General features: G+C 40.1%; 1 protein-coding gene across 3 annotated transcripts in view; it reads left to right on the forward strand.

The window, feature by feature from the left end:
- The window catches only part of NSD3 (nuclear receptor binding SET domain protein 3), a 122,213-nt gene that overhangs the window by 66,558 nt on the left and 29,245 nt on the right, over positions 1 to 26,410 (forward strand). The window contains exons 8-15 of one of the 3 annotated variants that reach the window (XM_055123682.1): positions 5,476 to 5,576; positions 7,572 to 7,617; positions 10,518 to 10,648; positions 11,008 to 11,136; positions 13,059 to 13,185; positions 16,909 to 17,106; positions 17,272 to 17,445; positions 22,518 to 22,664. In XM_055123682.1, coding sequence (XP_054979657.1) covers positions 5,476 to 5,576; positions 7,572 to 7,617; positions 10,518 to 10,648; positions 11,008 to 11,136; positions 13,059 to 13,185; positions 16,909 to 17,106; positions 17,272 to 17,445; positions 22,518 to 22,664 — 1,053 coding nt within the window. The other 2 variants (XM_055123683.1, XM_055123684.1) reach the window with 2 other exon arrangements.

Below are 26,410 nucleotides of genomic sequence, written 5' to 3' on the forward strand. Positions count from 1 at the left end.
TCTCTGGGCCTTGGCCATTGATTACATGGTGCCAGGGGCAGTTATGTGGGTGTGACTGCCAAGCTACTGGAAAACTGGGAACCTGGGGGGAGGAGCCGAGTCCTGATCCAGGTGAGCCTGGGGCTCTCTCAGTGATGGGTTCCCACCTACCCTGCGCTACAGGTCCTAACTGCATCTTTTGATCTCTTTCTAGATTTATGGGTCTCTGAAATAAGACCAATAACTGAGCTTATATAGCTGAGCTGAAGGTGGTTTTTGGGTGTATCTCCCACATACCTAATGTTTGGCCGTTTAATTCTTGGTAAACTTGGCCCCAAGTTGTTGGGGTCTGACCAGAGGCACAGCAGCAGTTTGGGATATCTGGGAGTCTGAAGGCATCATCAGGCTACTGATGCACTTGCCCCATAGGTACAGGTAGACCTGCTGGCAGCACCATACCCCCCCCCCCAAATTTTTTTTTTTTTAAAGAATAAAGTAAACCAAACTCTTTTCTCTTAAACTAGACAAAGCTAGTTGAGGGGCTGGAGCTATAGTATAGCGGGCAGGGCATTTGCCTTGCGTGCAGCTGACCAGGGTTCAATCCTCAGCCTCCTGTATGGTCCCCTGAGCACCACCAGGAGTAACCCCTCAGCATCGCTGGAAGTGACTTAAGCAGCCGGGGGGGGGGGGGGGGAAAGACAGTTAGTTGATAGCTCTTTTGTTAATGGGTGCCTGAAACAGTTAAACAAATTTAAAAATCCTTAAGAAGTCTGCCCTTCAGGCTTTGGGGGTTGGGGTGGAAGCATTCTAAATATGGTATTGGGAAGGTATAATGGTGGTGGGATTGGTGTTGTATTATTAAATGTAGTAAATTATTGTGAACAACTTTATAAAAGTAAGTTTAAATTTTAAAAATGGAAGTCTGCCCTTACTTAACAAAAATTATTTTGACCATTCCAGAGGCACAGTTTTACTAAATATCAGCATTTCTCTTGAATGAAGAATAGTATACCTGGTTCTCAGTTCATAGCACCAGAGTGTTTGGCCCCTAGACTGCTAACCTAGGAAGGAGGAGTGTCGCATTCACCTGTGGGCCAGAGCGGGAAAGGGGAAGAATGGGTTTTCAGTACTGAGAAAGTTATGTCGGGGCCAGAGTGATAGCACAGCGGGGAGGGAATTTGCCTTGCTGGGTTTGATCCCCGGCATCCCATATGGTTCCCGAGCACCACCAGGAGTGATTACTGAGTGCAGAGCCAGGAGTAGCCCCTGAGCATTGCCGCGTGTGACCCAGAAAGCAAAATTAAAAAAGTTAAGTAAATAAGAAAAGAAAACGGAAAAAGTAAGTTGTTGGTCTCATGCACAGAAAATAAAATAGTGCATTTTCTCAGATATGTATACATGTTATAAATATGAATCTATACATATATAGGTATATATGTATAGATACAGTTTTGATTTTGAAGCCACACCTGGTGATGTTCAGGGTAATTAACTCAGGCACTAATGAATAAATATTTTTGTTTTTTGGGGTCACACCAGCAGTGCTCACAGCTTACTCTTGTCTCTGTGCCCAGAGATCACCCCTGCCCTAGAGTCTGTTGGGGAGTTGGCAGGAAGGAAACTGGGGACATTGGTGGTGGGAAATGTACACTGGTAGAGGGACGGGTGTTGAACAGTGTATGATTGAAACCCAGTCCTGAGCAGCTCTGTAATGCTGTGACTCGCGGTTATGCAATAAAAGGAATATAATTTTAAAGAAGAAAGAAAATGAGAGGTGCTGGACATGCAGCCAACCCAGTGTTGATCCCCGGCATCCCATATGGTCCCCCTGAGTGATCAGGAGTGATCCCTGAGTGTTGAGCCAGGAGTAACCCCTGAGCACTACTAGATGTGGCCCAAAAATCAAAAGAGAAATAAGGAAGGGAGGGAAGGGAAGGGGAAGGGAAACGAAGGGAAAGGACCAGAATCAGATTTGCATTTTGTGACCCTCAGAAATAATATATTAAACAATGAAGCTCCAGGGTCAGGGTGAGAGCCCAGAGCCCAAAGCCCTAAGGCATATGTAAGGCCTCAGATTTGCTTTCCCATCACCACGAGGCCCCAGCACCCCATTCTGTGCCCTGGGTGGCCCCTAAATTCTGTCAGGGAGTCCCTTTAGTTTCCTAGCACCAACCCAGAACACTGATTCAGGCCCGCCCTACTGTGTCAGGAGTGACCCCTGGGAGCATCAAGAACTGCTGAAGGCCTCCCCTCCACAAAACAAAATGATAATGGTGACGGAACAAGTAAATGAATATTGGCACTGAACAGCCATAGCCATAATTATTTGAACATTAAAAGAATCTTTGGCCTCAGATCTCCATGGTTAGGTATTTCATTTTGTTATCTTTACATAAACTATTGGTAATATTCTGAATTTAAGTGCGACATATAGACTAGAGAGATATTTAAACATTTGCTTTAATCTAGGGGGAGAAAATAAATTCTTCATATAATACTAGACAGATTTTTAAATATTACACATTTAGGGTTTTTTTTTTTTTGGGTTTTTTTTGGGGTCACACCTGGCGATGCACAGAGGTTACTCCTGGCTCTTCACTCAGGAATTACCCCTGGCGGTGCTCAGGGGACCATATGGGATGCTGGGAATCGAACCCAGGTCGGCCGCGTGCAAGGCAAACGCCCTACCCGCTGTGCTATTGCTCCAGCCCCTACACATTTAGTTTTAATGGAGATGAAAAGTATTGAACACTTGGGGCTATAGAACTTTTTTTTATATATTCTTTTTTTTTTTTTTTTTTTTTGCTTTTTGGGTCACACCTGGCGATGCACAGGGGTTACTCCTGGCTCTGCACTCAGGAATCACCCCTGGCGGTGCTCAGGGGACCATATGGGATGCTGGGATTCGAACCCGGGTTGGCTGCGTGCAAGGCAAACACCCTACCCGCTGTGCTATCACTCCAGCCTCCTATATTCTTTTCATTATAAGGTTTAGTTTCTGCTATGAATTGCCTTTTTCTTTCTTTGAAGTGAAAGGCAAAGTAGAAAACTTGAATTCACTTTAAAGTCACTTAGTTCCTTTCTTAGGTAAACATTTATAATATTAAATTATTTTAAATTAATGAAATTAAAATATATGGGCTTTTCCCCTCCTGGCCCTCCCAAGTCTACATGTGTGCCAAAGAGATAGCTTCAAAGGGCTCCGAGCAAGCCTTGCATGTGTGAGGCCTGGGTTCAGTCCCCAGCACCACGTGGTTGCTAGGCACACTAGTTGTGGCTCCACCCTCCGCTCCATTTAAAATAATTAAGATGTGTGAAAATTTTTAATATTATAAATTAAATTAATACTAGAACCTTAGCTGGGGGATGAGTGCAGTGAAACTTTGGCCTTGTTTTAAATTTCATTATCAGCTATGTAAATTTGCAATAATTAAACATAATTTAAAATGGCTGATAAACATTTTACCATTTTTTTAAATTTGTTTTTTTTGGGGGGGTTTGGGTCACACCTGGCGATGCACAGGGTTTACTCCTGGCTCATGCACTCAGGAATTACTCCTGGCAGTGCTCAGGGGACCATATGGGATGCTGGGAATCGAACCCGGGTTGGCCTCATGCAAGGCAAACGTCCTAGCCGCTGTGCTATTGCTCCAGCCCCTTTTCTTTTTAAATGAAAAATTTGCTTATTGTGAAAAATGGCTTCACTTGGTGAAAATCAAGAGGAGAAACTTGTTCTTTCTTCAGAAGCCAATTCCCTCATTATCAGAGTTGGTGTTTACTGCTTAGGGAGAAGTCTTGAGCCTTTTCCATGTAACATTTGGGAAAAACAAAGACTGTTGTATTGCTGTCTTTGTATGATATGAAGAATTGTATTTATATTTATGCCAGGTTTTGAAGTTATTTTCCAAATTTAGAGATTCTCACCTCTTTGTCACTTTGATAAAGATAATGTTTGTTACTTAAAAGCAGTAGAATTTTTGTATTTTTCAGGTGCTTTCAGAAGAAGTGTCATATAAGACAGTATATCAGCTCTTACCTGTACTTCATGAAAATTATATTGTCATCCTCAGCACAAGTACAGATTTCTTTGTTTTAAGCAGTTGTGTATTTTCTTCTTGTGGGCCCTTATTGTTTTAAAGTATTGGTCTCTGGACTACTCAGGTATCAATAAGGGTAGGTTATATGTTGTCTTAAACATTTTTATCAGTGTAGAAGAGTGAGGTAAAAAGAAAAAAAAGCCATTGTTGTCATAGGCAACTTTTCTGTTAAAAATTGCCGGAGCAGTAATACCAGCAGGTAAGGCACTTGCTTTGCATGCTGCCAACCTGGTTTCAGTCCCTGGCATTTCATATGATCCTGGGCACCACTAGGAATGATTTCTGAGTGTAGAGCCTGAAGTAACCGAGCATCGCCCCCCCCCCCCAAAAAAAAAAAGTTGATTACCCATAGGTCAAGCAATATATTATTATCCAAACTACCCACTTCTCCAAAACAAAAGTAGTAAATTTATTTTTTGTTTTGGCTCTGAACTGAGAGGGAAGCCAGTTATGAATGGACAAGAACAGTGGAACCAGACAAGTCTCATGGTGATAGGGAAGTCTTCCTTGAAGTAACTTCAGCCTGATCCTATAGGTATTAATAACTTTCCTGCAAGGGAAAGTGATTATTATCTAGAAAGACCATTTGTGTGGTCCAGGCACTGAACTGTTGAGCATTTGCAGAGAGCAGCCTGATGGGGTCTCCCTCCTGGGGCAGGGAGAAGCCCTCCCGGACTCAGGTCCTTCCAGGGCGTGCTCTGCACTTAGACTTCCCTCTCCAAATGGGCCCGTGTGGATTTCCTTCTGTTCACTTTCAGAGAATTGTACTGTTTAAGAGTCTTAATATTTTTTTCTTTTACCACGTACCATGAAAAAGCTTGATGATTGGTTTCAAAACTGGCTTTCCATGACTATTTCTAAAATATAACAAGTACCTTAATATGCAGGTTAATAATTCTGCATTTTTGTGGCTTTCCTCCTTTTTCCCTTTAAGTGTAAACACTACAACAATAGTAAAACAGTAGTACACCAAATAGTGTTAAGCATTTTACATAGAGAGTTAATTTATTTATAAAATATAAAGTAGTAGTCCTGGTTGAATATTTAACCAGTGATTCCTAAGGTCAGCTGGCTAATAAAGTCATCTTCACTTACCCCTCAATTTCTTTGTCTCTTGTAGTTACCTGGATGTATTTTGCCTTATAAAATTAAACTGTGTCTCTGCCAATTCAGTTTTATAATTTCAGTCCTTTTTCACTGATACCATTTAGAGACCTTTTTGAATCCCAGTTTTAATTTATCGGACTTTACAATTTGATCTATAAAATGTTTTATTTGTTCCCAAGTAATATTTTTTAACGATTTATAACTAAAAGAGAATGCAGCCAAATCTTAATACATCAATATCATGGTACACTTAAATGAGTTTTTATTTGCTTGTCTTTAAACCCTCTCTTAGGCTCAGTAGAAAAGAAGCAGCAGAGAAGGTCGATCAGAACTCGTTCTGAGTCAGAGAAATCCACTGAGGTTGTGCCAAAGAAGAAGATCAAAAAGGAGCAGGTTGGCTTCCTACCTGTAGAGAGTTAGAACGTTGTGCTTGTGACTCTTGTTGCTTCTGTTGGTACCTTAAGAGAAAGAGAAACTTTCCCACACTGGGTTTCCTCTCTGGACTGTCTTATGCTTCTGCCCTGGTGAGTCCCAGTGCCCAGTTCTAGCACGGCCATCTCTATGATTCTGCTACAGAGTATTTTTCGTGGAAAACAGTCAGGCTTCAGGCATTGGGAAGCCAAGTGGTACAAAACTCTTGATTCCTCACATTTATTTTGAAATTTCTGTTATGAGCATAATGATTTCATGTTTTTTTATTTGGAGCTATTGTTCCTTTTCAAATTTTTTGGTTTAAGCTGCTGTTCTATATTGTTTTTATTTTTTAAACAAATCAAATTAACTTAAGAATCATATTTAAGAAACAGATAATCATAGATGGTCTGGTTTTATGTCGGTATCACAGATTTTTTGGAATGTAATTTTCCCAGAATGACATATCAGTTAACTACTATTTAAGAAACAGAGGAGAGGCATTTGACTAATGGGCCTTAAACAAGTATAACATAAAATTACCTTTTCAAAAAAATTTTCAAAACCATTACTCCTTTAAGTTCACAGTAGAATTCTTTTAGGGAAAAAATGAAAAATTATTCCTTTTTACAGCACAAGTAGAAATTCTCTGAATACTATTAATTCCAATAAGTACTTATTTTAAAAACCACTTAAAATGGAAGAGTATTAACTTTTCTATTTAAATTTTCAGTCATGATTTTAAACATACAAATTTAAAAGGTGACTTTGTGGATGCACTATCATATCATCAAGCATATAAAACAATTTTCCCAGCAATATTTTGCTAAAATTTAATATACAGGTTTGTCATTCATTTGATGTAGTTAACTTACATACTTAGGAAATTATATTCCAAAAAAATCTTTCTTAGCTCTTGCAGATCTACAGTATTGATTATCAAAAGGCAGTTGTGATTTTGCCAGCTAATTCCCGAATTCAGCCTGTGACCAGTCAGTTTAAAATGAATAAGCAGTATGACTATAGAAAAACGGGACAAATTGTTAATGCCACTGTGTTGTAGTTAGTAGTAGAACAAATCCAGTGATTGTTTAGAAGATTTTATATTTGTATTACTAACTGTATCTTATAAAAGCACTTGTTGTATGTTTTTTTACCTGCTGTAAAAAAAAATAAAAACATTTTTTTAAAAAAACTTAAGAACAATTCTTAAATATTTACAAATGTGTTTCAACATGCATATTCGCCACATTTTGAGAAAATATAAAAGTTAGTAGTTTAAACCGGAATTCCTCCAAAAGAACATCCTTTTTTAAACTCCAGAGATTCAATCCTCCAGTTGTGTTTTACATATACAGAATAATTTCTGATCTCACTCTCCTAATGTAGGATCAAGACACTGTTTATAAGACACTCAAGAAATTGCTTTTGTAATATCACAAATTTACTTTCTTAAGTTTGTACTAGCAGCAGAAGTGTTGCCCTTGCCGCTGTGTGGAGCCCTGTAGCACTCTCCACTGAGAGGGTCCAGCTCCCAGCTACTTAGCTGCGAGTGAGGCGCGTGAGGCGCGGAAGGGAAGGTCTTAAGGGGGCGTGAGTTACATTACCATGAGTATCGTAGTAAGTAAGTAAACATTTATCCTGACTTCTTTGGGGTGGTCGGGATTTCGAGCAACGCTGGGGCTGGTTGTAGAAACGACCCCCCTCCTGCCTCCCCGACACTGAGGAGATGGTGTTGTGCTGCGTGTTTGGTGGGAATTGGCTTCACCAGAGCGCATGGCTGTAGTATTTAGTGCAGGCAGCTAGGATTCCGCCCCACTTGACCTTGAGACTGAGCATTTTACCCAGAGGATGGGACTGAGTTCCGATTCCAGATAGTTAGTCACTCATTATTAGACTGATGAGAGTATTATTTTTCCCTGTTACTTAAAAGAGAAGAAGTTCCTTTATTAATGCTTTCTCTTTCTGTCCAAACAGGTCGAGACAGTTCCTCAGGCTACAGTGAAGACTGGATTACAGAAAGGTGAGTTATTATAATGTGGCTTTGCATTTCCTTGATTAAAATAAATTTTAAAGAATTACCTATTTGTACTTTATGTATTTTTGTTTGTCTCTGTAAATCATTGTTGCTCTTCAGTCAATAATTTGTGTGAAATCGCGTTATTCCCTGGTGTTTGTGTGTGTGTTCGTATGTATGTGTGTATGTGCGACCTTTAGAGTTACTTTATTCTGTGCCTCCTTGTGAAAAGTCCTATTTGTTTTGGTAAATTGGAGAACACCGTGTAGCCTTGATACCATTTCCGACTTTTCTCCATAAGATTCTGGGATTTCAATAGTTTATCTACTAGGGATGTGACGAATCCACTTTTTTGGTATTCGACTGAATACCGAATAGTAGCTGTTAATATTTGTCAAAATGGACAATGACAAATCAGACACACCTGATTGAAAAAAAAAAACTTGCCATGCTTATTTTTACAGTGCTGTAAAATCTTTTTGTAAATTAAAGTGATTCATAGCATATTTATGGCCATTATCAGATGACCTATGCAAATCTATTTGAGATATGCACAAAGTTTAAGAAACCTTAAACTTATATTTGTATTTTCTGTGTGCAATTTGACTACAGTACAAACTCCATAGCATGATTCGTGCGTTTTGGGTGAGATCATTCAAACTGTATTTAATACCTATAGTTTACTCTGGGCAAATTGCATTATTAAAAAAAAAAAAACACCAGCCTGTCTGCATTCTCGGGGAGAAGTCTGCGGCGATGGTCTCCGTGGAGATCTCAGCAGAACTGCGCTCTGGAGGGAACACTGCTTGGCGGAGCTCCAAGAACAGACATCGCGATCGCTGCGAGATTAGGAGGCCTGATTGCGTTGTGTTTCCACCATTCCACAGGGTCGGCGGACCGGGGAGTGCAGGGCTCTGTCAGATTCAGTGACAGCTCCGTCTCCGCAGCGATTGAGGAAACTGTGGACTGAGATTCCTGTACAATTTCATCCCAGAAACTCCAGACTTGTAGTCTCCATGCAAGATTTCTTTGTCGGCGGCTTGATAAACAGTTTCTTTGTTTTCAGTTTTGATTTGCCAATTACCATTATTGGCATTTTCCTGCCTGGTTTCTTCTTCAAGACTCTGAACAATTGCTTTAACATGCAAATGATTTTTTTTTTTTTTTGGTCTGAGCTGGATGGGTACAGCTTAAATCATGGGTTCAGCCTAAAAAAAAACCACCATAACTTAACTGATCAATTTCAACATGGACTGTTTTTGGTTTTTAAATAAAGCATCATTAATGCACATCTGCAGGGTTTTGCCAAACAGCCCAAACTGTATACATTACCAATCATTAAAAGCTCTTTTTTTTTTTTTTAAATATTAGTGCCGTTATCATGGAGAACAGCATGGCAGCTGTCTTTGGCAGCCTGTCATTTTTCTAGCATTTTCAGAAATTCATCGGAAATGGCGGTACCTGTGTTTCCCTTCGAAAGCCTCTCAGTACAGCACTCCTGTTCCTCTGTTAAAAACTCCTTGTTAATCCAGTGATCTTGTAGGCCAAGGAAATATTTTGTGGTGGTGTTCTGGGTCCATACACCAGCAATGAAGGAGATAGATTTGTGTACTTGTGTTTTTTTTTGTTTTTGTTTTTGTTTTTTAATCAGCGTTAACATGGGCAGGCACCCTCATTTTTAGATGTAAGGAAACGTTCAGTGAAAAACGTGTAGAATGGGATGTGATACCAAGGTTCCGGTTCTCTGAGCAGTCTAAAGAGGCCCACATCCTCCACCACAGAACCTGGCTCTGTACCACGTGCTGCTCCCACTCAGCCTCTTGCGGATCTTCACGGCCCGAGACTTGTTTCTCCGCGGTCCCTCCTGGACTGCACACTGCACCATAGCTTGCTGGGCTGATCTAGATGTCTGTTTGTTGTATGGAGATTTTGGGGGAAATATCCAAAACACAAACTGTGGTTTGAAATATTAACGTCTCCTTGGTTCCTTGATACTCACCGTGCCTGATCTGCACATTTCATCGTGGCTGTTTCTGTATAGCCTATACTGCATTAGCCCAAGAGATTGTTGCTTTGTAACTTTTTGCACTATTGTTTTGGCTGGATTTGTATTACACACAGTTTTAAAAAAAAATTCCACACTATTCTCTGCCTTTTTTTTTTTCCCCATAATTATTCCTTCCCGTACAAATTCCGCCTAGAGGCCTCTCCTCCAGCTCTTCGTGATTTGGCTGCACTTGAACATTGATTGTCCGTTTCCAACCCTCAGCAATGTGCCTCATAATGGCATGACCTATGTAGATGTGCTGCAGCACTTGTTAATGGTCACAATAAATTTTACTTCAAGGAAGTCTCAGATGAACGATTATGAACATCAAAAACTTATTTGGGGGGGCAATAATCAACTGAATTGCAAATTTTGGGGAAAATGGCACTATCCGTGTACGAATCGAATACAAATCAAAGATTTGTCACATCCCTAATAAAAAAAAAAACAGATGGAGATGTCTCTGCGACCATATTTGTAATCTACACAGTGTGTTGGGTTTGTCTTCCCCCCCAAATCGAGTGGTTCTTTGCTCCAAATCAATCAGCTATCCTGCAGCTTTGATAGCATTGGGTTTTAGGTTGGAATTTGGGCTCTATTGTCTGCATATAGCTTTAGAGAAGGAGTACTGAATTAAATAAATGCTTTAATAGAGAAATTGTAAATTAAATCATTCCACTATCAGAAAGGTCTGAAGCTTCTGAAGTTTTGACTTGTTACTTCAGCATTACAAAGACAGCTATGTTTTTTCACACTGCAGATAAGTTTGGGGAAAGAAAATATTCTGCCACCAAAAAAAAAAAACAAACAAAAAACCTTAAGCACTATTTTAGGATTAATTTCGGTGTGTTGTATTAAGGTGCCAGCGAGATTTCAGATTCCTGTAAACCTCTAAAGAAAAGGAGTCGCGCTTCAACTGATGTAGAAATGACTAGTTCAGCATACAGAGACACATCTGACTCCGATTCTAGAGGACTGAGTGATCTGCAGGTAAATATGGCCAAGAATCTGGGCATAGTGCTCAAATTTTTGCTTTGCAAAACCAAATACCATAATGCTTTACCTAACTTATTTGGTGAGATCGAGAAATTTTGAGAATATGCTTGAAAAGAGATTATTTTGGTTATTTTGTAACTGATCAGTGTTAAGCCCTTATGTAACAAATGTAGTTTTTTTGGTTGTTTTTGATTTTAATTTTAACTAGAGCTTCTCACAAAACACCAGATTATAGACTGAGAACAAAAGAGATTGCAGCAAGGTTTTACTTAAGCAAGTCTTAATAACCTGGAGAAAACCTGGAGAAATTTTTTTGTTTTGTTTTTCTTAAAAATGTGTTGTTTTCTATGTAGGTAGGCTTTGGGAAGCAAGTAGATAGCCCTTCCGCTGCTGCAGATGCCGACATTTCTGACGTACAGTCAGTGGACTCGAGTCTTTCCCGAAGAGGCCTGGGGATGAGTAAGAAGGAGTCGGTGTGCCAGGTAGGCCGATGCCCTGTCCTGTGCCCTGGTAGACTGCTGTGTAGCTCTGTCAGGGCTGTCCTGCTGCTGCCGAGCACAGCTTCTTTCTAACACCGGTTGTAATTCTCTGTTCTTGAATGGAAAGAAATGGCAGGTATGAAAATACATTGTATCCTTATTAATTTAGTTTTGTTTGTTTGGGGACAACACCCAGAGATGCTCAGGGGTTACTCCTGGCAGTACTCAGAGACCATATGGGAGGCCAGGGATTGACCCTGAGTCCACATGCAAAGCATGCGCCCTAGCCACTGTACTATCTCTTTGGCCCCTTTCATATTTCTTAATCTTTTTTTGGTTTTGGGGACACGCCCAGAGGTGCTGGTGGGCTACTCCCTGTTCCATGCTCAGGAGTTACTCCCATTGGTGCTCGGGGGACTGTATTTGATGCCAGGCATTGACCTGAGTCTCCCCGCATGCTAAGTTTTTCTGTTTTTTTAAACTTTTTTTAAAAACTTTTAAAAAGTTTCAAAACTGGGCTGGAGCGATAGCACAGCGGGTAGGGCGTTTGCCTTGCACGCGGCCGACCCGGGTTCGAATCCCAGCATCCCATATGGTCCCCTGAGCACCGCTAGGGGTAATTCCTGAGTGCATGAGCCAGGAATGACCCCTGTGCATTGCCGGGTGTGACCCCAAAAAAAAAGCAAAAAAAAAAGTTTCAAAACTCCTTAACTTTTTTTTTTACACAGTAACTTCTATTTTATCTTTTCATTTCAAACTACATCAGAAATTTGAAGCCTTGTTTCTCTTAAACTTTCAATACTATTCTTTTTTTTTTTTTTAATTTTTATTGAATCACCATGTGGAAAGTTACAAAGTTCTCAGGTAAAACTCCTTAACTATTTTTTTTTTTCTTTTTGGGTCACACCTGGCAACGCACAGGGGTTACTCCTGGCTCATGCACTCAGGAATTACTCCTGGCGGTGCTCAGGGGACCATATGGGATGCTGGGAAACGAACCCGGGTCGGCCGCGTGCAAGGCAAATGCCCTACCCGCTGTGCTATCGCTCCAGCACCAAAACTCCTTAACTTTTAAAGGAGTTAAATACAACTCCTTTAACTGTATTCCATCCAAAAACAAAACATTTTCTTAAATTTGTTAACTTTTTTTGTTTGATTGTTTTGGGGCCACACCCAGCAGTGCTCAGGGTTTACTCCTGGCTCTGCCTCAGGGATCACCTAGCAGTGCTCAGGGGTGGGATGCAGGGGATCTTACTTTTCCTGCCATATGCAAGGCAAGCACTTTATCCACTGTACTCTCTCTCAGGCCCCAATTTTGTTGACTTTCTAAGTATTTATGTACTGGACTGGAGCAGTAGCACAGCGGGTAGGCTATTTGCCTTGCACGCGGCCCACCCAGGTTCAGTTCCTCTGTCCCTCTTGGAGAGCCCGAAAAGCTACTGAGAATATCCTGCTCGCACGGCAGAGCTTGGCAAGCTCCTCGTGGCGTATTCGATATGTCAAAAACAGTAACAACAAGTCTCACAATGGAGACGTTACTGGTGCCTGCTTGAGCAAATTGATGAAGAGCGGGACAACAGTGCTATTTATGTACTCTTTTGAAAAATGTTGCTTTGTTCTATGAAGAAAAAGTTGAAAGTGTGCAAATTACAAAGAAGAAATTGTAAAAACTCAAGTATACTGAGACTCTATTCATCTTTATTCTATCCATGGTCTGGAATTGTCATTCTTTGGTTCCAAGGGTGAGGGACATACATTCGGAATATGTGCATTACCAGGAACTTGATGGGAATGCAGATTCTGGACTCTGCCCCAGACCTCCTGGTCCAGAAGCAGGGATATAAGGCTCCTCCAGTGGTTCTTTGTGGCTGCTCGGCTCTTTGTGGCTGCTCAAGTGAACCCACTGCTGCTTTGTTGTCCAACAGATCTGTGAAAGCGCTGGCGACTCTTTGGTTCCCTGTGAGGGGGAGTGCTGTAGGCATTTTCACATGGAATGCCTGGGGCTGACGTCACTGCCTGACGGGAAGTTCATATGCACGGAATGTAAAACCGGTAAGCTTACCTGTTTTGATTAATATCAAAAGTTGGACAAAGAGAAGTGTAAATTGCCACCATCTTCCATGACATCTATTTTTCTTACCACTTTTTATCTGCTATTATCCTTTCCCATAAGCGTTTCAGATTAAAACCAGTAATTAACTTCCTAAGATTGAAGTGTAGTTAGCATGTTTTTGTTTTTTTTTTTTTGGTCAGATTCCTCCTTCCTTTGCCATTTATCAAGTAATCAAGATGTATTTACATTTTCTCTAAATAGAGATTGTAGTTTGAATTACTTTTCAGGTGGGCTTGAGTTTTTTTGTTTTTTTTTGGGGGGGGGGTCACACCCAGTGATGCTCAGGGGTTTACTCCTGGCTCATGCACTCAGGAAATACTCCTGGCAGTGCTTGGGAGACTGTATGGGATGCTGGGATTCGAACTCGGGTCGGCCACGTGCAAGGCAAACTCCCTACCCACTGTGCTATTTATTGCTCTAGCCGCCTGAGTTTTTGTTTTTAATAAATAGATTTAAAGGTTCCTGATTCTAAGAGACTGGAATCATTGTAAATCACCAAACTATAAACACGGTTATTGTACTCTTTTTGTTGTTGTTTGACTTTGTTTTGGGGCCACTCTGCTATGCTTGGGAGTTACTCCTGGCTCTGCAGATGGTGCTCAGGAGACCATTATAGGATGCCATGGATCGAGCCTGGGTCCACATGCAAAGCAATAAAAAAAATTTTCTGTTTGTTGTTGTTTAGGGGCCACACCCAGCATTGCTCACTAATTCATGGCTCTGCACTCAGGAATTAATCCTGGTGGTGCTTGGGGGACACGGACGCCAGGGATCTAACTCAGGTCAGCCGCTTGCAAGGCAGATGCCCTCCCTGTTGTATTATGGCTCTGGCCCCTGTTCCTTAATTTTATTTCTACAGCATAGCCAGCAGGGAAAATTTTTTGCCTGTCAGTTGTAAATACTCTTTTAAAGGATTTTTGAACCCAGAGTGATAGTTCAGCAGGCTAACTGCAGGATTTGCTTGCAGGAGACAAGGTTGACTCACCCATATGACATGGTCCCATGAGCACTGCTGCCAGGAGCACTGCTCCTGTCAGTCCCCCAGACAAATGGAGGACTTTTGTAGTTCATTGAGTTAAATTTAACTTTCTTTGAAAAATCTAAACAAACCTTGTATTGCTAATTTTTTTTCAACGTTAGACTAAAGGTCTGGAGAGATAATACAGCAGGCAGGGCCCATGTAGGGGACCGGGGGTTTGATCTCCTGTGCCCCATGTGGGCCCCTGAGCCTCACCAGGAACAGCCCCTAACCTCAGAGCCAGGATTGACCCAGAAGTACTGTGAAGTGTGGGTCAAAAACAAACAGAGAACAGGGGAGGGAGAGAGGCAAGAGACTTAAGTCTTTTCTTTTCTCTTTTTTTTTTTTTTTTGCTTTTTGGGTCACACCCAGCAATGCACAGGGGTTACTCCTGGCTCTGCACTCAGGAATTACTCCTGGCGGTGCTCAGGGGACCATATGGGATGCTGGGATTCGAACCCGGGTCGGCTTTGTGCAAGGCAAACGCCCTACCCCATTGTGCTATCACTCCAGCCCCAAGAGACTTAAGTCTTTTCAAATGGCCAATTAATAGTTAAAATTTTCACTTGTAAACAGACACAAAATGAAAACATCCACTTTTTTTTCCAACGTCATATGAATGTTTCTTACAAAATAATATTAAAGAAAATGTTGGTAAGAACAGAAAAAAATAGAGAAAGATAATGGAATTCTGAAAATTTCTGAAATACAATTGAATTCTTTATGTATTTAGATATTAATTTTTAATGTTAATTCACTAATTTTTTTGCTTTTTGGGTCACACCCGCTGATGCACGGGGGTTACTCCTGGCTCTGCACTCAGGAATTACCCTTGGCGGTGCTCAGTGGACCATATGGGATGCTGGAATCGAACCCGGGTCAGCGTAGTGCAAGGCAAAAAGCAGGACTGAGTAATTCCTGAGTTTATGAGCCCTACCCAGGGCTGGAGCGATAGCACAGCAGTTGGGCGTTCGCCTTTCACATGGCCGACCCGAGTTCGATTCCTCCGCCCCTCTCAGAGAGCCCGGTAAGCTACCGAGTATCAAGCCCTCAAGGCAGAGCCTGGCAAGCTACTCGTGCGTATTGGATATGCCCAAAGCAGTAACAATAAGTCTCTCAATGAGAGATGACGTTACTGGTGCCCGCTCGAACAAATCGATGAGCAACTGGATGACAGTGACAGTGACAGTGATGAGCCCTACCCACTGTGCTATCACTCTAGCCCCTAATTTCTTACAAGATATATAGTTTGCAGTTATTTTTTTCCATTTTGATTTTGTAGGTTGTTTCTTCCTTTCATTGTTTCTGTTTGTTTGCTTTTTTTTCCCTAGTTTACAGGCTGGCCATTTATTCAATACAATATATCATTTCCCTGCTTTGGTTCCCAGCCCACTCTCTTAGTTTTTAAAAGACAGAAAAGGATTGGAGTGATAGCGCAGTGGTGTTGGGTGCTGGCCGTGCACACAGCCAACCCACATTCAATCTCTGGCTGTCCTGAGCCTGTCAGGCGTGATCCCTGAGCACCACAGGGTGTGGTCCAAAAACAAAAACAAATGGGCAGAAAATTACACATAGCTACACCTGTAATTAATTACATATAGCTACACATATATTTAGATTAGGAAAACAATTTTTAAATATCACAGAAATGATAATTGCCATTAAAGAAAATACTAAACATGTTATATTTTGCATATCTGTATTTTTACCCCTTTTTTTCTGTGTATTGACTTTCCCTTCATCTTCTCCATTCATTATTTGCACTATTAGAGGTCTGCATATCACTTGTTAGTATTTAACATTTATCCCTAATTATATAAATAATAGATGTAATGTTATAAAAATATTCTAACATGATTCTGGATAAGTTTTACTTTTTAAGCACTTCAATTTTAGTATAAAGTTAGAGGTGGGAGTCTTAATTTTATTTTTTGTTTTTGTTTTTTGCTTTTTGGGTCATACCTGGCGATGCACAGGGCTTACTCCTGGCTCTGCACTCAGGAATCACTCCTGGCGGTGCTCAGGGGACCATATGGAATGCTGGGAATCTAACCTGGGTCGGCCGCGTGCAAGGCAAATGTCCTACCCACTGTGCTATTGCTCCAGCCCCTCATTTATTTTTGTTTTCTTGGTCACACCTGGTGATGCACAGGGGTTACTCCTGGCTCTGCACTCAGGAATTACTCCTGGCAATGCTCAGGGGACCATATGGAATGCTGGAAATCAAACCCGGGTCAGCCGCATGCAAGGCAAACGCCCTATCCACTTTACTATTGCTTCAGCCTTTTATTAATCTTTTAATGTAACCATTTCTTTTCGGTGTCTTTTTGTAAGTTAAATTATTTTTCATAATAGCCTTTTGGGGATGACTCTTTGATTCAGTTACTGCTTCTACTTAAAAGGAATACGCTTTAAGCCGGAGTGATATGACAAGATAGGGCATGTGTCTTGCACGTAGTTGACCAATGTTCGGTCTCCAGGATCCCATATGGTCCCCTGAGCATTGCCAGGAGTAATTCCTGAGTGCAGAGCCAGGAGTAACCCCTGAGCATCGCTGGGTGTGGCTCAAAACCAAAAATTAAATGAAAAGGAACGTGGTTTCATCAGATTTTATTTAATCCATGTTTTTCAACCAATTTTCCAGGCCAACACCCGTGTTTTTCATGTAAAGTTTCTGGTATAGATGTGAAGCGTTGCTCTGTTGGTGCTTGTGGGAAGTTTTATCATGAAGACTGTGTCCGCAAATTCCCTACTGCCATCTTTGAGTCAAAAGGGTTCCGCTGTCCCCAGCACTGCTGCTCTGCCTGCTCTATGGAGAAAGATATCCACAAAGCAAGTAAAGGTAAAAAATAGAGCTAAAGAAGGGGCGGGCGTTCTGGTTTATGTATATACAGTAGCAAGTAAGATTATGTGTATTATTTTAAAGAGCAAACCCAGGTCCAGATCTTCCTGTATCTCTAAGTGATGCCGTCTGATGGGAATTTTTTTCTCACTTCTCTTTGGGCAGGCCGAATGATGAGATGTTTGAGGTGTCCTGTGGCCTATCACTCCGGAGACTCTTGCATTGCTGCCGGAAGCATGTCTGTGTCCCCCTACGTTCTCATCTGCAGTGACCACTCCAAACGGAGCAGCAGTTCTTCCTCTGCTGTAAATGTAGGGTTTTGTTTCGTTTGTGCAAGAGGTGAGTGTCCTTTCTCTGGAATTCCCCATGAGTTTATTGGTGTATTACTCCATTTTGTTAGATTTTCAGTAATACCTTTTGGAGAGATGAATACCTCCAGTATCTATCCCTCTTGTAACTTTAAGACATTCAAATAGTTTTGGTACCAGTTCTTTCATGCATTGATCTAAAATCTGTATTTTTAAATGGTAAATTTATGAATTATTCTATTTAGAGTATAATAGGATAGTCTCTTCTGCAGAGTTCTCATGTCATAGTCTATAGATTCTTCCCTAATACAGGCTTTTCAGCTGACTGAGATTTCACTTGGAAGACAAATATATATATTTTTTCAGTTTATAATTTTGCAATTTATTGTGTTTTGGTCTGGCATTGGGGAAGGCCTCATGGGATACAGCCAAGACAAAATATGTGATGGTGATAGTTAAGAGCCAATGGTGCACACTTCCTTCCTTGCCGGCGGTTGATATTTAAGTACGCCAAGAGATTGATCAACTAGAAAATAATATTGTGTCCCGGGGCTGGGGGAGAGGGGTGAGCAGTGATACTGAGTTTCTGATAAATATAAAACTTAGTTAAAGATGATATAGAATATTTAGCTTTCTTTTCGCTGTACTAGGAATCATTTAATATCCTCAAATGCAGTTTGTCTCACACATTCTCTCCTTTAAAAGTATAAATGATAAGTTTTCAAACTTTGCTTAGTGTGAAATATCTGAAAGGACTTTGGCATCAGGCTTGTGAGATTGTGTTTAGAACATAGTGAAGATGGTTTTGGTTTACCTTAAGAGACAGCCTTAATTTGTTGACAGTATATTAATAACTTGTGTTTTAATAAGATTTGTGTACTATGTAAATCTTTGATGTATCTTATTTTAAAAAAGTAAAAGGCAGGGACCAGGGCGAAAGTACGGTGGGTAGGACATTTGTCTGGCATGTGGGCGACCTGTGCTAATTCCTGTCATGCCATATGGTCTCCAGAGCACTGTCAGGAGCAATGTCCGAGCACAGAGCCAGGAAGAAGACCTGAGCTTTGCTGGATGTGACCCCAAAACCAAGTGATTCTTTAAAACTTTTTTAAAATATAAACTTTGTGGGGCCCAAGGGATAATACAGTGGGTAGGGTGCTTGCTTTGTGCATGGCGACCCAGGTTCAATCCCCAGCATCCCAGATGGTCCCCTGAGCCCCACCAGGAGTTATTCCTGAGTACAGAGCCAGGAGTAATCCCTGAGCATTGCCAGCTGTGGCCCCCAAACAAAGTTATAAGGCAGTGGACAATGAAAGCTGAAATAAATTATGTCTTTTTGTTGCAGCCACAGGACTCATTGTACATACGGCTTTCATTATGCCAGAGAGTGGTAAGGAGGAGGGTTGTGTTTCCTTAGAGGGGCACTGTTGTGTCTCTCTTCACTGAAGAGTTATAGCTGTTCTTGAGTTGTACTAGTGCTGGAGGAAGGATGAGGGGAGGCCTGAAATGATTAGTGTGCTACATTGTTACAGGTGATAACAAATTGAAACTGTCCAAATAAATGAGTTACCACTAGTGCCTTTTCCATATGTCTTTATAGATAATGCTACTATATGAATCAGTGGTTAATGATTTGTGCAAAGTATAAAACTTTTCAATTTTATTTTATTTTATTTATTTATTTATTTTTTAAGCTTTTTGGGTCACACCTGGCGATGCACAGGGGTTATTCCTGGCTCTGCACTCAGGAATTACTCCTGGTGGTGCTCAGGGGACCATATGGGATGCTGGGATTTGAACCCGGGTTGGCCGCGTGCAAGGCAAACGCCCTACCCGCTGTGCTATCGCTCCAGCCCCAAAACTTTTCAATTTTAATTAGAAGATCCGTGCTCATTTATTATAGTATTAAGCAAATGAGCAATTTTTTGCATTATTAAAATTTTTTTATCAAAAGTAACTATAGAATAGAAAGAATGAATTGCCATTAAGTGACTACTTTTGGAGATTTTTAAGTAGATGTGTATCAGGATAACAAAGTATATCACTTTGTATTTTATTCTGCCATTCTACTAGGTGTGTATATTGTGTGTATGTCGTGTTTGTGTAACTCTCAGGTTTATAACTACTATCTTGTCTTTGGAGCACTGTTTTTTTTGTTTGTTTGTTTTTGGTTTTGGGTCACAGCTGGCAGTGCTCAGGGCTTATTCTTGGCTCTGAGCTCAGGGATCACTCCTGTACTGTCACTCCAGTCCCGGGAGCAGTCTTAATAAAGCATAACCAATACTATATTAGGTGTTAAATAATACCTCTTCTGAGGTGATAGCACAACAGGTAGGGCTTTTGCCTTGCACATGCTGACCTGGGTTCGATTCCTCCGTCTCTCTCAGACAGCCCAGCAAGCTACTGAGAATATCCTGCCTGAGCGGCAGAGCCTGGCAAGCTCCCCGTGGCGTATTCAATATGCCAAAAACAGTAACAAGTCTCACAATGGAGACGTTATTGGTGCCCTCTTGAGCAAATTGATGAACAATGGGATGACAGTACTACAGTGCCACAGACAGGCTGAGGCCTTTAAAATGTATGTTTTCAATTTTAAGATAGGTAGAAAATGGTCCACTGTCAGGGAACCTGACCGTTTATAGAAACTAGCCATTTTGTTGGATTTAACTGTAAGCATTGATTAAAAGCTTGAGATCATATGAATGAGGGGAAACCTGGGTTTTTTTGGTTGTTGGTTTTTTTTTTTTTTTTTTTTTTGGTCACACCCGGCGATGCACAAAGGTTACTTCTGGCGGTGCTTGGGGGACCATATGGGATGCTGAGAATCAAACCCAGGTCTGCCGCTTGCAAGGCAAATGCTCTACCTGCTGTGCTATCGCTCCAGCCCTGAAACCCAGGTTTTAACAACAGTATTTGTGCGTATATCTTATTAATTTGACAATCTGAATGTTACTGTATTTATATGCCTATATATGAAAGGTTAGTAAGTTCCCCTATATTTTAACTGAAATTGTTTGCAGTAAACAGAAATTGTTTTGTCTTGTCTGGTTTTTTGGCCACACCTGGCAGTGCTCAGGGCTTTCTCATGGGCTCTGCCCTCAGGGGTCACTCCTGGCAACCATTTGGGGTGCTGGAAATCAAACCTGGGTGGACCTTGTGCAGGGCAGATTTGCTCCAGGCCCTGCAAAGGAACTTATTTCCCAGCATTTTATAAAGGCCTACTCTAAATAGATGAGAAAATTTGAGAAAACTATTTCTAACATTTTAAAAAATGGATATATATTTTTAAGAATCAATATTTACCTTTTTTTTTTAAATACTTTAATCATTTAATCACTTCAGTTCTGGTGTTAGAATAAATTTAGCTTATTCTTTTGTTTATTATTATTTGCCTTTCTTTCTTGACTCAGAATTTTTGTCCTGTAAAGGATTTTTCTCATTTCTTAGTTATCATTTAAAGTCACTAGGGTAGGGGCTGGAGCAATAGCACAGCAGATAGGGCGTTTGCCTTCACACAGCCAACCCAGGTTCGATTCCCAGCATCCCATATGGTCCCCTGAGCACCGCCAGGGGTAATTCCTGAGTGCAGACCAGGTGTGACCCAAAAAAGCAAAATAATTAAATAAAGTCACTAGGGTAATTTTTGTTGTTGTTGTAACTGGGGGAAGGGTTGGGCCACTCTCAGCAGTGCTCAGGGGATGTTCCTGGCACTGTATTCAAGAGTGACTCCTGATGATGTTGGAGGCCATATGTAGTGCCAGGTATGGGACTGGGATCAGCCACAGGCACAGCAAGGCCCTCACCCCCTGATACTCTCCAGTTCCCGGAGCCATTCTTAAGGACTAACTAGCTAGTGTTCTTAGAATGTTTAAAGATTAGAGGACCCTTTTGCCTTCCCTCTCCTTATAATATCATGGGAAATGTTGAGTCACTTCAATGTTGTATATACTTTGAGTATATCCTTTCATCTAGAGGGTGGTGTAAAATAAAAATCATACATTTCTTTCTTTGTACTGGTAATTTAAAATGGAGACAGTAGATTAATTTCTTGTTTAATATATTAGAACGCTGAAACCCAATTTAATTTGCCTGATATACAAGTTAATTGTTAGAGGAACCAGCATTTAGACCTCATCTCCCTTATTTTCAAAGCCTATATTGTCTATAACTTATTATCTATTAGTATCAAAATAATATGTGAAAAAGTAAATGGTAACCCTTTTAAAGATAAAATTCTTCCTGTTCTCAAAATGATGTCTATAAAACTTAGCATGATTTGTTTTTTAAAGATTCAGATTATTTTAGACTAGCTAGAAATCAGAGAAGATTTTCACTGATTTCACAAGTCCACAGGTTTAAGATTAACTTGTTACTTTATAATGAACTTAATTAAGAGAAAGAGGGAGGATGAGAAAGAAGTGGGTGTTACAGGTAGTTCATACATTTTTTTCCAAATAAGATAACTTTATTGGTGGAGCAAAGGGACTGTTTTTATTGGTGTCCTAAGTAGGTAATCATTTTATATCTTGGTAAAGGAAATATTTTAATGATTTCCACTAAGTTAAAATTTTATGATTCCTCTAGAATCATATATCTTGCTACTAAGAAAAAACTTCATTATGACAGGAAACCTAGAATTTGACTGTAGCATATTTCAAAATATAAATAGAGAAGAGACTCAGTTCTGCCTGTAAGTGCCTCTTGATAATCAAAGGCATCTCAGACTCTGGCCCTGTTTTGTTCTTACTTCTAGTAAGTAAGCCCTATGTCATCTTATTCTTTGAAATGCCACAGAGTACATCTAAATATTAAGGAATATAACCTTATTTTTGGTGTAACGTCAAATGCAGTTTACATCTTTAAATCAATTTGAAATTTTCTGCTGTATATAGGTTTCTTGATAGGGATAAGGCATTAAGTAGCATAAGCTCCCTTTAATAACATAGAAAGCCTTCTGTCAGATACTCATTTTTCTTCATATTCTTCCACCACCCTCCCCCCCAACTTGAAGCAGCTACATCATAGGTACTGATTTATTTTTCATCCTCATGGAATCATGGGTAGTTCCATTGCAGCTCATCTCTTTCTGTTTGTTTCGTATAGGGCTGATAGTTCAGGACCATTCAGACCCCATGTTCAGTTCCTATGCCTATAAGTCCCACTACCTACTGAATGAATCAAATCGTGCAGAGTTGATGAAATTACCTATGATTCCTTCTTCGTCAGCTTCCAAAAAGAAATGTGAGAAAGGTAATAATCAAAATAGTTTATCTCTTGCTTTTATTTTTGCATTTCCTATTTTTCTCTCTTTAAATAAGGGGGGAAATGTATGCCTGTCAAGCGCCATCTGTTGCTTTCGGTAAATTCTACCTTGGTGGTTGTGACTGTCTTCATATGGCTGCAAAATTATTTAAAGGGGCTTAAAATAATTCCATTGTTACAAAATTTTACTAATTCTTCTCCTAAAATAATTTTCAAACTTTCCATATACCTGTGGGTTATCAAAAATGAAAGACTAGAATTTTGCTCAGTATAAAAGAATATTGTAAGACTTTGTTCCACAAAGTATAGAGCTTTTATGGTACAATAGAGTAGAAAGGATATAATATGTTACTTTCAACTAAATAACAAAATGGGTTCTTAAATAGGAAACCAAAATAATAATATTTAAATTTTTTTATTTTAGGATATAATCTCTCTGTCTGTCTCTGCCTCTCGCGTTCTCTCTTTCTCTCTCTCTCTCTCTTTCTCTCCTCTCTCTCTCTACCTGTATACTTTTGATAAATTTAATAAAAATTAGTTGCCCTTCTCTTACATGATGAAGTGCTGGGTTGCAGCTGGAGCAGATACCCCAATACAGACTATTGAAAGGCAAATCAGTTGAAGAATTACTTATGGGTTGTGTGTGTGTATGTGTGTGTGTGCGTGCGCGTGCATGCGCCAGGGCTCCAACCCAGAGCCTCCCAGTTGCAAGCATATACTCTACCACTGAGCTACGTCCCCAGCTGCTTATATATGGATAATTTAGCCACAGAGAACCAAGAGTTAAATGTATCTCAGAATCTCACAGTTAATCTAAGGGAGAAAACCTTGCCTTGTGTTCAGCTTTACATAGCCTACTGGTAATAAAGGAAAAATTGGTTTGATAATAATATAATATTTGGAAATTTTTATCCCAGATGGTAAAAATAAATAACCTGAAATTGTGAGGACCTGTAGAATTTCCCATTATTATGTAGAGGCTAGAGTGAAAATCTTTACAGAAAAATTAATCTATACTTATTACAAAATTTAAAATGGGCTTCTCCCTATCCCCACCATCATTCTGTGTGTTGCCTGCGTGATGTAACTTTACTCCATCTGAAGTGGCAACTCATAACAAAGAAAGTTGAACTAAAAAGTGAGTTGATTAGAGAGCCTAATGGAGAAGTAGGTTATTAAGTGTCCTGACATTTTTATTGTCACTGAAGTCAGAGTATTATAATGACAGCTTGCTGGTGATACCATCTACATCCAAAATGAAGGTGGACATAAGTCTGACTGATTCCGTAATGCTGTACAGTTAGACTCATCAGGCATTTAGGAAAAGCCGTATCTCCCTGTTGGTGCATTTATGAGGTTAGATCAATTCAGTTGTTGCTTACTTTGTGTTTAGTGCTCCGCACTAATCTTGACACGAATTGAAATTATTTTGAGCCCTCTGTTTGCGTATCTTGAACCATGCTTTCTCTCGCATCCCAAAGCAGTTTTCTTGCATAGCACCAAGGTGGATTGTTTGCATTTTTTTTCTTTCTTTCTTTGTGTAATTTTTGGTCCAAAATCATAATATTTTTTACTTAAGATTTTGTAATCTGGGTCTGTATTTCCTCTGAAGACTAAAATTAAGGCTGTGCCCTAATGCTAAAGTGGCTGGCCTGAGTATTCCATGTTAGCTCGAGTAATTACGGTGTATCCTCCAACGCTGTTTTCAAAGGCTGCGCTCCCTACTGGTCATTCCTTTCTGTTGCAAAATTAGAGTGAATTATTTGATTTTGCTTTGAACTTACAGAAGAGTTCACTGTGTAGGAGAAGAGCACACGGGAGCAAATCTCTAGTTTGGAGAATTGGAGTGATTAATCCATATTAAAATATCTACAAAGGAAAAAAATCTCAATGATTGAAGTAAATGCTTTGAAGCAGAGGAAATATAGTAATTTTATTCATCACTGGTTGTCTGTGGATTTCTTTTTATGCTAATTATTTAGAACCTTGAAAGCCTACTGAATGATAAGAGCTTAAGGAAAAATCATAGCAAAACCTTAGATGGTTGGAGCATATGATTTGCATAGGTCTCTTCAACTTTTGCTTATGATACTTTAAATCTCCAAAGATCAATTTTCTGCTGGAAAGATAATTTCTTTTTTCTTTTCAGTAGATGTCTTTATTATGTTCCATCTCTACTGGTTAACGTCCTTCACCACCACTTGTTTAAATACCTGTTAGAATTATCTCCACCAAATCCATTTTATTTTTTGCATTTATACATGTTTTGTTTGCTGTACCTATTTTGTTCTTAATTCAGAGATCATCTTGTGAACTTCAAAGATTTTGCTAGGGAATTTAGAAGGAATTCCTCGTGTGTGGTGCTTCATTCTATCCTGATATTTACTCAGTTTTATGCTATAAAGCAGTGGTTCTCAAGAAATCAGAAAAGACATAAAACAAATTTTGGGGGGTGGCGGGGGCTGGAGAGATTGATAAAGAGTTGGAGCACCCGCTTTGCCTACAGAAGCCCGAGGTTCAAACCCAGCACTGCGTGATCCCTGAGCACTGCTGGGAGTAGACGCCAAGTACAATTCAAAACCTTTGTAATGTTCAAATACCCGAAATATGAGAATCACTTTTGTGCAAAATAAGGTTGCATGAGATTCTTTATATCTGGCTGTGATTTGGGTAGAGGAGAGGTGTGGGCCCATCTAACAGTGCTCAGGGGGTCTCTTGTTGCTGGGATTGAACCAGGGCCAGTCACATGCCAGGCAGCCATCTATGTGTGTTGCCATGCGGGGCTGACCGAGGTGGCGATTTCCCCTATCCTGTCTCTCTGGCCCCTTGGCTATGATTCTTAACAATCCAATAAGATAATGATAATTTTATTATTGAGCCCAGAAGCTCTGATTGGCAGTTATATATTGCTTTGGTTAGTAAATGTGAGACTGTTACATTTAAAATACAGAAACTGGCAGAAATGTGGCTTTGTGGTAAAATGTTTGCCTTGCATGCTGAGACCTGGGTTCAATCCCCAGTGCCATCACAATAACAGTAATAATACAGTAAAAATTAAGTGTAAGAATTTGGGTTTTGAGGAAGTTTGGTTTTTTGTTGTTGTTGTTGTTAATATATTATTTCAAAACATATAGGTTCATTACAAAGGGAGATTGTGGGTGATAAAAGCTGCAAACCACTGCTGTATAGCCTTTTTGACTCAGTCCTCACTGAAAAGGTACTAATAATGTAATCATCAATTTAAGAGTACCATCTTTTCACATTTTTGTATTTTATGGGAAGAAGAAACGGTTGATCAACCTATTGGCCATTTAAATTTTTACTTATTTTGTTAAAAGGGATTTAGTTAACTGTGGCACTGGATTAAAATACAAAGATGACTAATACTTCTTTCCTTCACTCAAGATATTTGCTACATATGTATTTGAAAAATTTGCTCAGTTTACTGAAATCTCAGATTTTGTGCATCTGTTCTGTCACACACGAAAGAGTTTCGGCTCCCTGCTAAGCGAAGAGAGCAGTGATGCTTTTAGTACTCCTCAGAAGCTTTTGACTTCTGGCCCCTGAAGACCCGAGAAGGGACTGCAGTGGCTAATGTGTTCTGTTGTTTCCCAGCTTAATTCCATTGCTATAGACATGACTAAATCCCTTTGTTACACCCCCTCACCCCCCGATTGATTGAGTCAAGTCTAATGTAAGTGTAATGTGCTTCAGAGGCCACATTCTCCCTTTTC

Source organism: Sorex araneus, chromosome 1 (assembly GCF_027595985.1).
Source record: "Sorex araneus isolate mSorAra2 chromosome 1, mSorAra2.pri, whole genome shotgun sequence".
Taxonomy (NCBI): domain Eukaryota; kingdom Metazoa; phylum Chordata; class Mammalia; order Eulipotyphla; family Soricidae; genus Sorex; species Sorex araneus.